Source organism: Manis pentadactyla, chromosome 1 (assembly GCF_030020395.1).
Source record: "Manis pentadactyla isolate mManPen7 chromosome 1, mManPen7.hap1, whole genome shotgun sequence".
Taxonomy (NCBI): Eukaryota; Metazoa; Chordata; class Mammalia; order Pholidota; family Manidae; genus Manis; species Manis pentadactyla.
Window position 1 is genome coordinate 15,217,281 of NC_080019.1, and position 16,431 is coordinate 15,233,711.

The 16,431-nt window shown below is 40.9% G+C and overlaps 1 protein-coding gene and 1 pseudogene across 4 annotated transcripts in view; one reads left to right on the top strand and one right to left on the bottom strand.

Annotated features, from left to right (window-relative positions):
* Window positions 1–404: 404 nt before the first annotated feature.
* SPOCK3 (SPARC (osteonectin), cwcv and kazal like domains proteoglycan 3) overlaps window positions 405–16,431 on the top strand; it is a 375,273-nt gene continuing 359,246 nt past the window's right edge. For 2 of the 4 annotated variants that reach the window (XM_057490895.1, XM_057490969.1), the window contains exons 1-2: window positions 405–1,065; window positions 1,643–1,816. In XM_057490895.1, coding sequence (XP_057346878.1) covers window positions 934–1,065; window positions 1,643–1,816 — 306 coding nt within the window. In that variant the 5' untranslated portion in view covers window positions 405–933. Of the gene's footprint in view, window positions 1,066–1,208; window positions 1,247–1,289; window positions 1,475–1,642; window positions 1,817–16,431 lie in introns of those variants that run through there. The other 2 variants (XM_057490951.1, XM_057490913.1) reach the window with 2 other exon arrangements.
* Window positions 15,091–16,069, bottom strand: LOC118914360 (heterogeneous nuclear ribonucleoprotein H3-like; annotated as a pseudogene).

The window sequence follows — 16,431 nt, forward strand, 5'->3', positions numbered from 1 at the left end:
CATGCTCCATCAAATATTTTCTAGCAAAGAACATGCATCTCTTCTTAAAGGCCGGTTACGAAGGTTAGGTTTTTCAACAATTACTGATTTGCTGTGCATCAGTTTCATCTAAGGCACAATTTTGGTGCTTTTCTCATTAAATTTAAATAAAAAAGAGTGAGGTGTTAAGTTAGAACGTGTTAAAATACACTCATTGAATTGAGAAGAAAGTATTTCTTCTTGATGTGAGGTAGAAGTGAGAATGGGGAGCGGGGCTGAAGGGCCAGGTCTCAGGACAGGGCCCCCGTGGGGGGCCTCCTGACCACACACTTCACCTAGATTCGCTCCATCAGGTACTGTTTCCAGGGGGCGAATGCCTGATTTCCTAACAGTGCTTTTTTTTTTTTAGAATATGTGGACATGCAGAGGCAAGTATTTTGTCTTAAATGGAAGTCTGGAATGCAGGCAGTGTGAGGTCCTCAAGACGGTCTTCAAGTTGCTATAGGGAGACAGCATGGGGCTTTTCAAGTTTTTGATTCAGGATCCAGAACGTAAAACACAGTTCTCAACGAGCTTTTATTAAGGAAAGTAATCCACAGCCTGTGGGAGTTCTAGGTGTGCTCCAATTTCCCTCCTAGGAATGAGCCGCTTTTTTTTTTTTAAAAAGGGAACAGGAAAGAGCTTCCACCCTCCACAGGGAAGTTTGCACGGTGCGGTAGCCAGAAGTTCGCGCAAACAGACTTCACCTTTCCGGACCTGAAACCCGTCTCCCAGACTCTCCCGAGGGCCCTGCCGGAGGGCGGAGCTCGGTCCCGGAGGCTTACGGGACGCCAGCGCGGGGCAGCGCTGCCCGGCGACGCGTAAAGTTTCTCCAGGTCTCGCTCCCCGCGTCTGACCGTCCGCTCGGGGACTGTGGGACGGAGGCGCCCCAGAACGCGCTCTGTGCTCAGTTCCATGCGGGAGCCGAGGGGCTCAGACCGCCTGGCGGACGGGAGGAGCGCTTCTGAGCGGCGGGGCCAGGACGCGGAGGACCGCGGGCGCGGGGCCGCCGCCTCCGGAGGGACCGCAGCGGGTCTGGAGAGGAAGGTGTGCAGGCGGGCGCGAGCGCACGGGAACGGGGTCGACGGAGGGCTGCGCTGGGGAAGGGGGTGGGGGTGCGGCTGGGGGCCAGAGGGCTGAGCCGGGCGCGGGGCGAGGCAGGGGCGGGCGCTGGGGGGAGGGCTGAACCCGGGCGCAGGGCTGAGCCGGCGGGAGCGCGGCGCGCGAGGTGGGCGCGGGGGGCGCGCCGGGCGCTGGGAGGCCCGCGGGAGGCGGCGGCGCGCGGGAGGCGCGAGTGGGCACGGCCGCTGCCTTCCGGAGCCTGAGCCGGTGCGGGGACCGCGCCGTGCGTGCTCCGCAGGGGCCGGCCGGAGGCGCGCGGGGACGGCGCGGGCAGCTCCGGGAGCAGCGCGCACGGCCGGCGGCGCCTCAGGGGAGCCCGGGCGCTGCTCACGAGGTGACGCGCGGCAGCTGCGATCATTCCGGCCGCGCGGCTTCCCCTCCCGGGCCACGGGTCCGCGCGCGGGGGTCGGGTCGGGCCGGAGGGAAACGCCTGAGGGGTGGGCGCCTGCCTCCGGGTCCCCGGCCCCGTCCCCCGTGCGACACTGCCCCTGTGTCCCCGCAGATGCTCCAGGTGTCGGTGCTGTGTGTGTGCGCAGCCGCCTGGTGCGGCCCGGCTCTGGCGCTGGCTGCGGCCGCCGGGCGGCCGGACGGAGGGAATTTCCTGGATGACAGACAATGGCTCACCACCGTGTCTCAGTACGACCAGGGCGCCGGGCAGTGGAACAAATTCCGAGACGTAAGTGCTACGCACCCCTCCCGGGCACGAGAGCGCGCGGCTCCGAGAGGGGACGGGCTGGGTGGGGGGCGCGCGCGGAGGAGCCGGTGGGTGGGGGACCGGGGGAGCCGGTCCCCGCGGCGCGCCCTCCGGACCGGTGAAAGCGTGAGGGCCTGCGGGCCGGCTGCGCTGGAGTCCGGGAGCCCCCCAGCCTCCCACAGTGCCCCTCTTCCCACTACAACCCCCCGTCCCCAGCGCACCCCTTCCCCACTGTCCCACCGTGCTCCCCTTCAACCCCGAGCGGGAGTTCAGGTCTCCCTAGCTTTCCCGTCCTCGCTGTCCCACGTTGGCCCCCCGTCACCACCGTACCCCCCTTCCCACTTTCCCACTGTCTCCTTCCCCACTCTCCCACTGCGACGCCCCCCTCGACTGTCCCACCGTCCCCCGCATCCCCACTGCGCCCCCCACGCCGGCCCCCAAAGGTCCGCACAGTGCCTTCTCCGCCTCCCCAACTTTGGGGCGTCTCTGGCACTAGTAAACACAGATGTGTCTTTAGATGCCTTGCTGCTAGAGTGACCAGGATCGATGTGATCCTAATGGGCCATTAAGGAGTAGAGGGAGAGGTGGGAAGATGGAAGACGCGCCAGCGCCGGCTCTCGCCCAGGGCAGATCTGGCCGCCGTGTCGGCGTAAGTGGAACCGCTCCCGATTCCGCAGCGTTGGAATCAGGTGTGAGGCTCGGCGTTGACTCCGCACGGAATGCTGCGGCCTCCGCGGGACACCTGCGGGGCGAGGGGCGCGCCAGGGTCACCCGCAGATGGCGCCGGGGGCCCCGGGGTGCCGTCGGGAGGGGCTGGTCCCTGGCGCCTCCGGTCGCGGTCGGCTCCCCCGGCCTGAGCGCGTTCGCACCGGCAGGAGGAGGTCACCCTGGCAAATGTGCCCCCAGCCCCCCCACCTGCCCTCCCAGAGGCCCGGCAGCCATCCGTGGGACTGCGCGGATCCGCGTGCCGGGCTTCGGCTCGCTGAGCCCTGCTCGGGCAGTAACGTCAGCCGAGGCCGCTTTCCTCCTGGCTTCCCAGCCCCCAACCCAGGAAAACCCACCAACTAACCTGACACGCAGCTGGTCTTGTCACAGGGATTCCTAAGGAAAGCCGATTTTTACTTTAAAATGAATGTAGCTCAGGTTAACAGGGATGTGAAATGACACTGGTGGTACTTAATGGAGGACCTCGTCTTAAATGTTCTTTCTATTAACAAAGCTTAAACATCGTATTATTAATAAATGAATGCTCGTGTAAAAGCAGGCCCCTTACACATCTGTGTTATTCAAGTCTGTGCTAATATTGAAAACAATCCGGAAGGCTAGCAAGGGAATGACATACCTAAATCTGGGGAAGAATTTCTGTTTCTCCTGCCCTCATTTGGAAAAAAAATTTGAACCTTTTCTCAGTATTTAAACAATGCATCACATTATGACATTTAATTTCTTGGTGGCTGCTTTAAAACCTTTTAAAAATAAATTAGTCTTTTCTAAAATATACTTTAATCTTGAATACCTTAGTATCCTCTTACTATATTCACACTACTTTACTGAATTATTAAAAGCAACCAGTCTATACCTGGGCAGTTTGTAAATGTGTTTGATTTAAACTACTGAGGACAGCTGAGCTGTCTGAAAGAATTAAATATTCTAGGATTCATTGAGCCAGCCTTTACAGAAATGGAATAGGGTATTTTATTGCCCTAGTGTTTTCAGTTATTCTTATGTGATCTCTGGGAGTAAAAATACATGGGAATTATATGTTAAATTTAAGGAAAGGATTACTGAAATATTTTCAGTAATCTGTTTAAAGCACATGCAGTACAGAAAAATTAATGATTTACTTGAGAAACATCAGGTTTTAGCATTGCCATTTTAGTAAGACAATTACATTTTTGTAAAGACTTTATCAGGACATGGAGAAGGTAAGTGCTATCTTTGTTCACCTTTAAACACCTGTTGCTTATTGACATTAGAAAATGTTTGCTGACAACATGGCTTCTCAACTCTGCTTGTGTTGGATCCTTGTTTAGAAGAACTACTCCTTTGCTGATTTACATATTTTCTTCCTCTTTTTGGGAGTCATTAGCTAAATTTTTTGTCTGTATCTTTCAAGATGTTGTTTATTTTTTGGTTCATTTTCAGCTGGAAGCCCATGGTTATTGGGTATTGCTTGAAATAAGTCTACAGCATGAATCTAAATGTTCTGCATCAGCACTGATATCTTAAGTAATTGATTTGCATATTCAGTTTATATAAAGGCAAAGAAAGCAAGGAAGTCTGAACTACTTCTTGCAGAAACAATTTAACTGAAGCACTTCTGTTTAGTGCTTTTCTACCACAAAAATATAACCACTTTTATTTAGGAAAACAAAGCTTTGGAATGCCTCAGCATAATTAATAATTAATAGTAGAATTAATCCTTACCTTACTTCTTGTGACCATTTTACTTACCAACATTTTTTTACAAGTAACTTGTTAATGAAAGTTTGAACTATATCTTCTTTTGAATTATATTTGAAATCTATTCTGAATAATATTTGAAAATATAACTCTTCATTATATTTTAATTGAGTGATTTAAAAATAAATATACTTTATAGTATATGCAATGCAAATATATAAATGTATTTTGTATGTGATAAGCCTTTAGGAGTAAGGAGCATGGATGGGAAGTATTATGTGAGAGGAGGTAAACACAGGAAACACTGTCAGTTGATGGCTCGTTTTCTCAATTTCCTCAATGTAAGTCATGGAGAAATAATAAAATCAAAGACAAACTTTCAGTGAGTAGGCATTCACATAGAGACATCAGATAATGTTGACTGGTTTATACTAGCAGTGCTCTTTGAACAAAATTTTGTTGCCTTCTAAAATGTACCACAATGTCATTATATTGACAGAGAGAATTTTTATCCTTTTGAAAATCATTGACATATGTGGTTACTAGTATAAAAATTCCTGTATAGATTCTAATCTCTATGTTTTAGGAAAAATACAAGTTTAACTTGAGGATGTAGAGAAGTTAACACTAAAAAGTAAGTATAGTAGATAGAACCAGCACATTATATTCAGGGTATAGTTATGTGGTTTTAAAATAAAGCAAATGAACAAAAAACTCTAAGCAACAGGATATGTTAAGCAGATACACTGGTTGCATGGCATTTTCTACTTTGTTGATTCTGAGCAGTGATAAAATCAAGAACGAACCCAAGATTTCCTAGTGGGAAACAATGGGAATACCACTTTACTGGGATGGGAAAAGGTAATTAACTCCCCCACACCATTCTTGCTTTCATATATATATGAAAAGCTTTCATATATATATGTGTATATATATATGTATATGTGTGTGTATATATATATATATGGGCCCATTAGGAGAACTGGAAACCAGATCATTGTAAGGAGCCAGAATTATTAGCTTATAAATAAATGGTTCATATATTGTGTATTTCAAACATTCATGTTTTAAAAGTCAATAAAATTATTACCTTTATTATGTAATAAATTAGTATGCAATTTGGACATCAGTGAATTAATTGGTAATGAATGATATAATACCACTACTTACATATTGATTTCATTGAAGTACATATAGTAATTAAGAAAGAAAAGATACTGTATGTTGAAAGCAATTTAATAAAAATCTGACAAAAGTAGGAGTGATGGCCATGCTATTTTAAATAGCTCATGTACTAAAACTATAATTTTACCCTTACATTGAAATTCAAGTACAACTGACCCTTGAACAACATGGGTTTGAACTGCATGGGCCCACTTACACATGGATTGTTTTTCAATAATATACTGGAAACATTTTTGGAGGATTACAACAACTTGAAAGACATTTTCTTTTCTTTAACTTTATTGTTGGATACAGTATGTAATACATACTACATATAAACTACTTGTTAATTGTTACTGGTAAGGCTTCTGGTCAATGGTAGGTGATCAGCAGTTAAATTTTGGGGGGAGTAAAAAGTTATATGCAGATTTTCGACTTCATGGAGGTCTTGTTCCCTCAATCCTGGCATTGTTCAAGAGTCTACTGTATTTCTAGGTTAGATTTCTTTTTCGATAAAAATGCCTGGCAATGAGGGAAGGGGGAGGGATGAATAGGTGCAGCACAGAGGAAATTTAGGGCAGTGAAAATACTATATATAATAGTATAATGGTTGACACATATCATTATATATTTGTCCAAAGTCATTAGAATGTACAGCCCCAAGACTGAACTGTTAGGTAAACGGTGAACTTTTAGTGGTGGTGATGTGTCTGAGTAGCCTCGTCATTGTAACAAAGGTACTCCTCTGGCTGGGGTGCTGACAGGGAGCATATGGGAAACCTCTGTACTCTCCTCTCAATTTTTCTGGAACTTAAAACTGCCCCCCAAAAACGGTAGTGTTAAAAAAAAATTGTAACCACAGTCCTATCACCTTAAGAAACACACAAAAAACTTGGAGCTCATTTTGAACATTGTTTTAACAGGTGGTTACCATGCATGTTACAAAGCCCACAAGCCAATTCAGCTTACATTCATTCCTTAAGTGACTTTTAATACAGTTTAGAAAAAAATGAAAGCACTAGTGAAGAGTTACAACTTAACTTTACAGAATCAACCTTAATTTAAGTTAAAGGACATGTCCAATGTTGTGAAAGTGTAAAATGAAGGTTGAAGTATCTTGGAGGCACTCACATTGTAAGTTGACTTTTTTAAAATGCCTGATTTGGATATGTTGAATAATAGGAAGTAAACCTCTCCTAACTTTTTATTTCCCTTTTTCATCTGAGTTGAGGTTCTAGAGTACACACATATTTTAAGAGATAATGGCTGATGGACTAGGATAGCTATTTCCTGATGCTTAGTGGCTGCAGAATAAAGCCTCTGAGAATCTATCAACTTTTACTGCTACTAGTAAATAAATAAAGCGATTGGTCTCTATGCCTACTCCAAGCAAAGGACTCTATTGCTGTAAAAGGCTCTATGAGAATCCTTAAAGAACATCGTTTCTGTGCTTTGCACAGATCTGTGATATACTGCGGTTATAGTTTCTGAGGAGCTGGCATACCCTACTCCTGGGGACCCTCCTTTGTGGTACCTTTTTGAAAAAGGAAATATTTTTGAGATATAATAGACAGGTTAAAGTGTATATATTTAAGCTCTACAATATAATGATTTCATATGTATATGTGTTGTGAAATAATTACCTTTGAGGTGCATTAATAATAGGAAGGATAGTTTCACTGTTTTACCTTTCAACAATATATACCAAAAATAAAATTGAAGAATGAACACTAATTTGGAGAAATTAAACAAATTATACTACTACAGTCTCTGTTTTAGGACTACTTTCTCAATAATGGTTATCCAATTCTGGTAAAAAAAAGGACACTTAGTGTTTCTTCCTATGAAACAGTATTTTTAACTGTGGTAACCAGTACTATATTTCATCACAGTGGAGAATTTAGACTCTCCCTGGGAATTCTTCACAGTTAATTTGTTGCAGTCTTGTGTTTTTTTCTTTCTCTCTTCATCTTTGACGACCCACACTCTGTTTAACAATCCAGGAAAGCCTTTGTATACAGTTACATACTTGCAGTTCAGAGCTGGTAAAGAATAGCAAGTAGTGTTTTTATAACACTTATAGTAGTGTATTTTATAACAACTGGACTGTTACTCATACTGTTTAAATCATTGGGGTTCAATCAAGAGAGAGGCAATTGACTTAAGAGAAGCAGTAGGTGGGTTTGGAGGTTCTGGGACCAGTGAGTTACTACAGCAGTAGAAGGGTATTGCTGTGTAGCACCCTGCCCCCTGCCCTGTTCTTAGCCCCTACTTCTTAGCTCCTATCCCTACTTCTTAACCCCACCCAGTGCCGCCGTCACCACCACACTCACCATCAGGATTTAAGATTGGTTTTAAGTAAGATGCCACATGAGGAAGGCAGGTCAGAGATACGTGCTGATGTGCTAGTTTCTTGAGAGTGACTCTTCACAAGAGCTGGCACCGCAATTATCAGATCCCTCCAGGAAGTCTGAATTGAGTACAAAATTTAGTCTGTTTGCCCTGGGTTTATTCTAAGGTAGAAATTGTAGCACATAATCCTTTCAACTCTCCAGCTTTTATAATGTCTACTGAACTGTCAGGAAGTATAAGTGGATTAAGAAATTTCTCTGTGTATGTGTTATATATGTTTTTATATGTATGTATACATAGGTCTCTGCATGAATGTATATATTTTATATATACTTTATATATGGGTATCTTCAAATAGGTAACAGATGAAATAATTAGAAAAACAAAGTGTTAATTATAATTATAGATTTAGATATTATTTTTACATGCTAATTACAAGGCAGATACTCCCCTACCCCTAGAATGTGTTGAGACATGTTAGGGTTTTTTTTTCTTTTTTCTGTTTTTCCTGGTTAAGTTTTCTGCATTTCAAGCTGAGAATGCGATCTCATTTGCTGGTAAATAAATGTGTGGTCAACTGTATGCCTTTCTGGTTCTGGGAAGTTAGCTCCCTTGGGATTATATGCATAAACATTTTACCTAGACACACAAAAGGAATATCATGTACTACTATAAAGCATTTATTTTCCTGCTCTTAAAATAAGACTACCGAAAGACTGCTTTTAGATCTCATGATTCTGTCTCAGTGACATTTTGTGTTCTTATAATTTTATGTTCAGCTTTAGTTTTCATGCTCTTGGCCAGAATTATTTTATTTTATGTATGTATTTTTAAAGGCTGACCTGTGGATCATTCATACACACAATCCAATTCCCATAAATATGCTCCAGGAGTATCTGCATGCATTTTCCTATGTATGAAAATCCTTTTATTTTTTTTACTCTTTCCACTTCTCCTAGTTTACAGACTTGGCTGCCCTACTAGACTATGAAGTCTCAACAGTTACAGGTTGTAGTCTCTTCCCTCAGACTTCTACAATTCATCAAGCATTAGCACAGAGACTGGCACAGAGCTAACAGGAGAAATACTTACTGAATGAACATTATATTAAATTTGCCTTTTCAATTTAACAGTCCTTAAGTAAAGCCTTTTGGAACTGTATTGCTTTTGGGGGCTATTTCCATTCTGACAATCTACAGCCCTGTTTTGTAGTTTAGAAATTTAATTTTTATGAAATACAAAGTTTCAAGTACTAAGCTGCTTTAGTCCATAAATTCCAAAATGTACCAAAATGGCCAAAACTGTCATGTTCCGTTTCAGACTGGCAGCAGATCTTCATTAGATGCATCTTGGCATTCCCTCTGCCAATTTGTCCAATTCTTTTCTTATGGTTTCTCTTTGACCACAAAATGTTGTTGCTCTAAAGTTTTTAAATATTTTTCTTGCTGCCTATTAAGTAATACTAAGAGCCAATATCTTTCTTCTCTTTTTCAACTACTGCACTTCGGTGAATGGTTGTGTGGCTGAATCCAGAGAGTTCCCAGACAGTGTAGATTTCTTTCTTTCACTTCTGCCTCAGTTACAATCGCCGGCATATTAGAAATAGGTTAAGTTCTGGCAAAAAGAAGACTGGATTAGAGTGCCTGAATTAAGACAGAATTTTTTTTCCCAACCATGGAACCATTAAGGGGACTGTTCCAGCTGGACTTTCAGATTTTCTCTCACATTTCCATGAATTACCATTTCCTATCAGTAGGAAGGGTATCCTGAAGTGACCTGAACACTGTCACACATGACTTCTTTGCACGTCCCACTCGCCTGACCTTAGTGACAGGGCTACACCTAGCTAAGGGGTGTGGTGGGGTGTTTGGGGGAGGGCTGTGGAATGCGATCTCTAATAGAAAAGAATTAAAAAGAAATAGAAGGTTGCAGCTGGATAGGGAAGAAAATATTAACGGTCATGTCTTGCGAATATTCCTGTGCCCACTGATAGAAATGTTAATCACTACCTGTCAGTGTTTGCCTCGCCTCAGTCCTTCTCCCCCTTCCATGTAACTCCTCTAGGGTGGAACTGGCACAGCTGGTACCCAAGGTTGAGGGTGTAGGAGCTTGACGGCAAGTAGTGGTTTGCTAATGTCTATGAGGCAAGTCCCTGGAGGCTAAGGAGATATGCTCACATGTCCTCATTTCTGGTGGAATCCTTTGGCCTTCTCTTTCATGAGAGCTTTTTAATATGGATCTTTGGTGGTACGTCCAGAATTCTCTTGAGATAGATAATGGTGATTGGTGGAACTAGAATTTACTTGTTTCTCCTATTAATTGAAGGACAGAATACTTCCATAGCCAAGGTTTTATTTTTCACCGATGCAGAGAAAAGGCAAGTACCACAAATGCAAAGTGCCTGCCCTGGAGTAATATGAGAAGTGGTGCCATTGCTGTATTCATGCAGCTAGCTCTGGTCCTGGATGAAGGAAAGCAGTCTCGTAGCATTAGTGTCTCTGAGTGAGTTTCCAGATGGTCACTGCACCATGTCAGATCTGCCAGGCACGCCCTAGAGGCTTTACAGTCCCACTTTGTGTCATGACATCAGACGTGGCTGACAGCTAGGATGGCTGAGTCCTTGCCTCCTCATAGACACAGGTACTGAACTGCACTATTTGTTGATAAGTTCCATTTTGTTTTTTAGAGATCCTTGATTCCTTCCTTCTTCATACTTCTCAGCTTTCATATATGTACTTTTCTCATATATTTTCATGGCATGATTATTTCACAAGGGATGAATGTGTGATTTTTGCTTGCTGTTCTTCTCACTTATATTAGCATGTCTTATAACTAAACTAATAATAATGATGATATAGTGTGCAAATATACAAAGTAGAAATATAGGTAAAAAGTCTTCATAAAACCACTTGGCCACTGAAGCTGTATAATTTGCTTCAAAGTATTGATGCTTTCCTCACTACTCTACTTGAAGTCGCCTCGTTTTCAATATGCTGATCACAGGCTTCATTATCAAAACCTGCACAGCCTCAATCAGAAATGTCTCCCACTTCTGAGCATGTGTAGCAGATTTTTGCATTCAGAATCTCGGTATTGTAGCCTAATACAAATTTTTTCTTCCGTCCTTCAGGAATAGTAACAGAGTATTTCATTGGTCCATTTAATAGTTTCTAAAGCAATCACATTCAAAAAAAAAATAGTAATCTTAAGAATTTGGTGGACCCTGTAGTTTGTCTGCTTTTAATCAGCGTTCTTGTTCTCATTTTAATATAGGGACAATTAAAACTCAACATTCTATTTGCACGTATGCTTCATCGGAAACAATGGTTTTGATTTTGAAAATACTATTTCAATATGGAAAAGTTTTAAGAACTTAACTATCGCAACAATCTAATTTTATTTTGTTAGGTTTTATCATTTGGTAGTTTGTTTTACTGGTGATGTAAATTACAAAATAACTTAAATTTAGTATATATGTGTGTTTTCTATACACAGTCACATAGCAAGTGACAAATTGTGATTCTTTTCATTTTTTCCCCAGTCTTCTTTTAAGCTCTTTATGTTATTAACGGTATTAGCTGTATTGCTAAAATGCCTCTTTTCAGATGATTGTTTTAGTATTTTGTCAATAAAATAATACCATATCTTTATGTTTTCTGAACATGCAAGACAATGGTTAAACTTTGCTTCATTATTTTTTTTACAATGGATATCCTCTATCCTAAACTCTGAAAACTCCAACTGTCTGTGCTAGTTATGTCAAAATAAAAACATCTTTAATCATGTCATAATTAAATCTGTGTATATGTGTATATATATATATGCATAAATACATATGTGTGCACATATTTCAACCAAAATATCAAAGATAATGTGAATGGGAAAAAAATGATAGGGAAACTGTAGGCTTAAGTTTATAAAATGAAATGCAACTTTATTAGACACTTTAATTGGGAATAATTAGAATATTTTAATTAGTACCTGTTACTTCAAGCAAATGACTTAAAGTAAGTTAAATGGATAAGTTTTCTATGTTTTATACGAAGTTTTCTATGTTTTACATTCTATCCATAAGGTAACATCCTTGCAAGGAAAGCACATTTATCTTCTTAGGAAGGTGAGCAACAGGCCAAGTTCACAGAGCTAGTATGTGACAGTCAGGGCTCTCCCCACTATGGGCATTTTTGCCCCAAAATGCCTGAAGTGTAATGCCTCTTCATCAAAAATACTGTTTTGGGGTGTCATTTAGGTGCCAGCAGCTTGAAGTATATTTTCCCATTTAGTATAATCTTTAAAATACATTTTAGTTTTAATTGTAGCAAAAGACATAACACTTACCATATTATACATTTTTAGTGCGTAGTTCAGTAGTGTCAAGTATATCCACATTTTTGTGCAACCAATTGCTAGAACTTTCTCATCTTGCAAACCTGAAACTGTATCAATTAAACAGCAACTCCCATTCCCCCTTGCCCCTAGCCCTTGGCAAACACCATTCTACTTTCTCTTTATGAATTTGACTACTTGAGGTCCCTCATGTAAGTGGAATCAGACGGTATTTGTCATTTCATGACTGGCTTATTTCTCTTAGCATAATGCCCTCAGGGTTCATCCATGTTGTCACAAATGGCAGGATTTCTTTCCTTCTTAAGGCTTTATAATATTCTGTTGTGTATATATGTCACATTTGTTTATCCACTCATCCATTGAACAGCTGGATTACTTCTGCCTCTTGGCTATTGTAATAAAGGCTACTATTAACATGGGTGTGCAAATAGCAAATACCTCTTCAAGATCCTGCTTTCAGTTCTTTGGATGTATATGCAGAACTGGGATTGCTGGATTGTGTGGTATTTCTATTTTATATTTTGTTAGGAACTTCCGTTTGGTTTTCCATAGTGGCTGCAACGTTTTACGTTCCCACCAGTTAGTGTACAAGGGTTCCAGTTTTTCAACAGTATTGTTAATACATGCTGTTTTCTATTTTTTGACAGTAGTCATTTTAATGGACATGAGGTAGTATCTCATAGTGTTGATTTGTATTTCTTTAATGAATAGTGATGTTGAACATCTTTTCATATGCTTATTGGTCATTTGAATATTATTACCTCTGGAGAAATGTCTATGCAAATCCTTTGCTCCTATTTTATTGAATTTTGTTTTGTTTTTAGTTTAATCTTTTAACGTCCGAAAAATAGACTTTATTACTCTACTCTTGCAAATGGGGAAACTTAGTTTCAACAAGTTTGATTAGTCTGCTAAAGAATAATGAGATTTGAATCTATGCTGTCTAGCTCTGAAGATTTATTTATTTATTTATCAACAGTCGACCACTTCAAATGAGTCATTAAAAGCAACTCAGATTGGTTTTCTATCTTTTGAAATGTTATGCTTGGTCCTTTTAAATGGTCGCAATTAGTAAAGATTTGGACTTTTTTATTACAATTATGGAGGGAGTGTCTTTTAAACAGAATTACAATGATTTTACTGTAATTGCAGCATTTTATCTTGAGGCTACAATAAAGATGTCTAGTGGCCTATTCTTCATCAGTTTTAGAGTAAGTAACATTGGTGAATGGAAAGCCATTAGTTGCAGAGTCCATTATTGTTCAAAGAATAATGTTTATCCCCATGGGCATACACACATAACAATTGCATCTTACTTGTGTTTTTATTAGAGAATTCTTTTGATATCACGGTGCAATTCTGGACATCTCTGGTAGGCAAGAGTGGAGTTAAAAAGCGTACTAATATGTTCTCCCAATAGCTGTTGGTCAGCTTCTGAGAACAACTACATCATCTTTGGACACTGCTAAGCATCATTTGCTTAATTTCTACCCACCACAGTTATGGATTTATTTTCAAAGTAGATAAAAGTGGAAATGGAAAAGGAATTATTTCTTAAAATTAAACTCTAGGAATATGCAAATGATTATCATGTGTAATCAACAACACCAATATAATAGAAACGTTAGCAGTGTGGAATGGGTTCTTAGTCAGCCAGCCAATTTCTGCTCTTAGCGGATTACTTATTTTTTTATATTTCCCAGGTAGAATATCAAAGGTCAGGATAATGCTGTTGACTTTAAAAAAAAAAAAAGAAATTTCATCATATATAAAATAGAGTCTTTCTAATTTTTTTAAGAGAGATGCCATACTATTATCTCCCACACTGATATGTATTACAACAATACTATTTCTAGCAAGAATTAACAAGTTCAGTAACTGAATTCACACTGACAGGTTTCATTTTGATCCATTAAGCAATTTGGAAAAAAAGCCACATTGATCAAAGGGATTAAATGTAAAAAGCACCTTTTCCTTGTTACTTGCAGCATTTTATAACACAGTGGTTCTGAAACTCCAGATAGAAATCAGATGCAAACTCCAACTCGCAGGACTCTTATTTTAATTAAGACTATGACATGGACTTGTCTCTTACATTTTTATTTTTTAGTAGTCAGTCATACAATTATTGAAAAAAACATGCTTTAACTCTTGGGCAGGACACTGAAAATACATGTGAGAATTATACTGCACAGTAAGTACTTTTGTTACTTGAACTGAATTCCCATGTCACTGAGAACCTTAACCTAGTTCTAAGATGTTTTGAGAAAACTAACAACTATCACTTTTTGGAAACATTTTTTTGGACTTCAGTCAAGTGCTCAGGGGATTTTATTCTAAAATCTAGTGCTAGTGTTTAACTTCCAACACTCCCATCCCCCGGTAGTACAATTAAGAATAATCAGAAATCCATATACTTCTTGAATCATCAACATTTCAGAGTCATGCCCCATAAATGACATTTGAAAAGAATGACTCACATAGAATTAGCTGAATTTGTACTCCTGAAGCCACCTACACGCATATTTAGATTTTATATTTACAGTATGTCCAAGAGAAATTAAAGAAAAAGTTTACACTAATTATTTTCTAAGCTCTAATCCATATGTCTGTTTATTAAGACTTCTAGTTATGGAGAGGCGAACCACTGACTTTTAAAATTACTCTCTTCTTCTTCTTGTAGATCTGATAGTAAAATACATCAGCCCAAATCTTATGAAAGCAGCACATCCTTAGGAGTAACTAGTATATAAAAAGTATCAACATCAGTGGTTTGAATATAAAAATTTATTTTTAAGTCAAAGTATGCAATAAAACCTACAGAAAACAGATTTTTTCACCACAATCTATTAGTTTTCCAAATAGTATTTTGAAAACACATTCCTTCAATCATTATAAAGTTCTTTAAATATAAGAGAAGTTGAAATCTGTAAGAACTAGGCTAGTAGACCAGATGCTGTTGTAAGGACTTCTGTGTTTGTGGTTACGTGTTAGTACATCCCACGCCGTCCACCTCCACTCATGCCACCTTGACCAGAATAACCTCCACTGCCTCCACCACCATGGCCAGGAGTACCGTATCCTCCACTGCAGTTGTTCCCCATTCCTATTCTCCCAACAGATCCATAACCTCCCTGAATATCCATTCCATCTCTGCCGCAGCCTCCCATTCCAGAGCCTCCTGCAGGAGTAGAATTCAAGAAGAGTTCAATGTTGCATGTTATGCTTATCTTTAGACTTGGCAGCTGCTGCATCTTGATGTGTCACAAACTACATTTGCTTCTCCTGTTGCTCTGATCTGCTCCAATATCAGTAGGCACTTGTAGTAGATTTAGTGGTGAAAGAGATTAGCAATGTCATTGTCAGTTGCAGGAAAAGGTAATCCTCTCATATGTACAAAATGACCACCGTGAAAACCTGAACTTGCATCACTAGCTCCACCATATCGTCTTCCCGTACCTCTTCCTTCTCTCATTCTGTCATCAAATCCGTCATTTCCACTGCCATAATTATTATAACTACCACAGTCATCAAAATCTCCAGAACCACCATCACATCCATCACGTCCTCGTGGCATTCTGTCATACATATTTCCACACCCAGGTCCATAATAACCCTCTCTTCCTCCTATTGGTCTATCATGTGGTCTGGGTGGCTGATCCAGCAGTCATCTTGGTGGGTCATAAAATCTTTTGATCTCCTGCTATTTCTGAAGATCTCCATATACCCATGACCTATTCTTTGCTTGTGTTTCCCGAGAGCATTTTCTGCTGCCTCCTTTGAAGCAAACTGCAGGAAGGCCTCCCCTGTCCTTCTCCCCTAGTGGTCCATCATCAGTGTTACCTATTTGGCTCGATTTCCAACCCTTGAAAGGACTTCACACTTGGCTGAAACCAGTGGCAGTCCTCGAAGTCATACTGTCCCATCACTAGCGTCTTTTGGACCATTATGTTTCATAACTCAATCCATGCCAATACGGTTTGATTTAAATGCCCCTTTTACTTCAGATGCCCTGTCTGGCGACAGTCCCGACTCAGGTGCTGACGGGGTCCAGGGAGGAGGGAGACGGGCTTGCCTGGTGCAGCGCTCCCTGCAGGGCTCTTCTATATCTCCACAGGTTGCAACTGCTAAGGGAGCTGCTCAGCGGAGCGACTGGCTGGGGTAATGGATTGGAGGAATTGAGTATTTCTTGTTTTTAAAATAGTTTTGCTTTGTTTACATATATTTTTGAAACTTACCCATCTAGAATTTCATTGGAGTTATTGAATATGAATTATTTCATGGAACATGGATTCTCTGTTTTCACAGTTTTTTAGCCAAACAGAAAAATT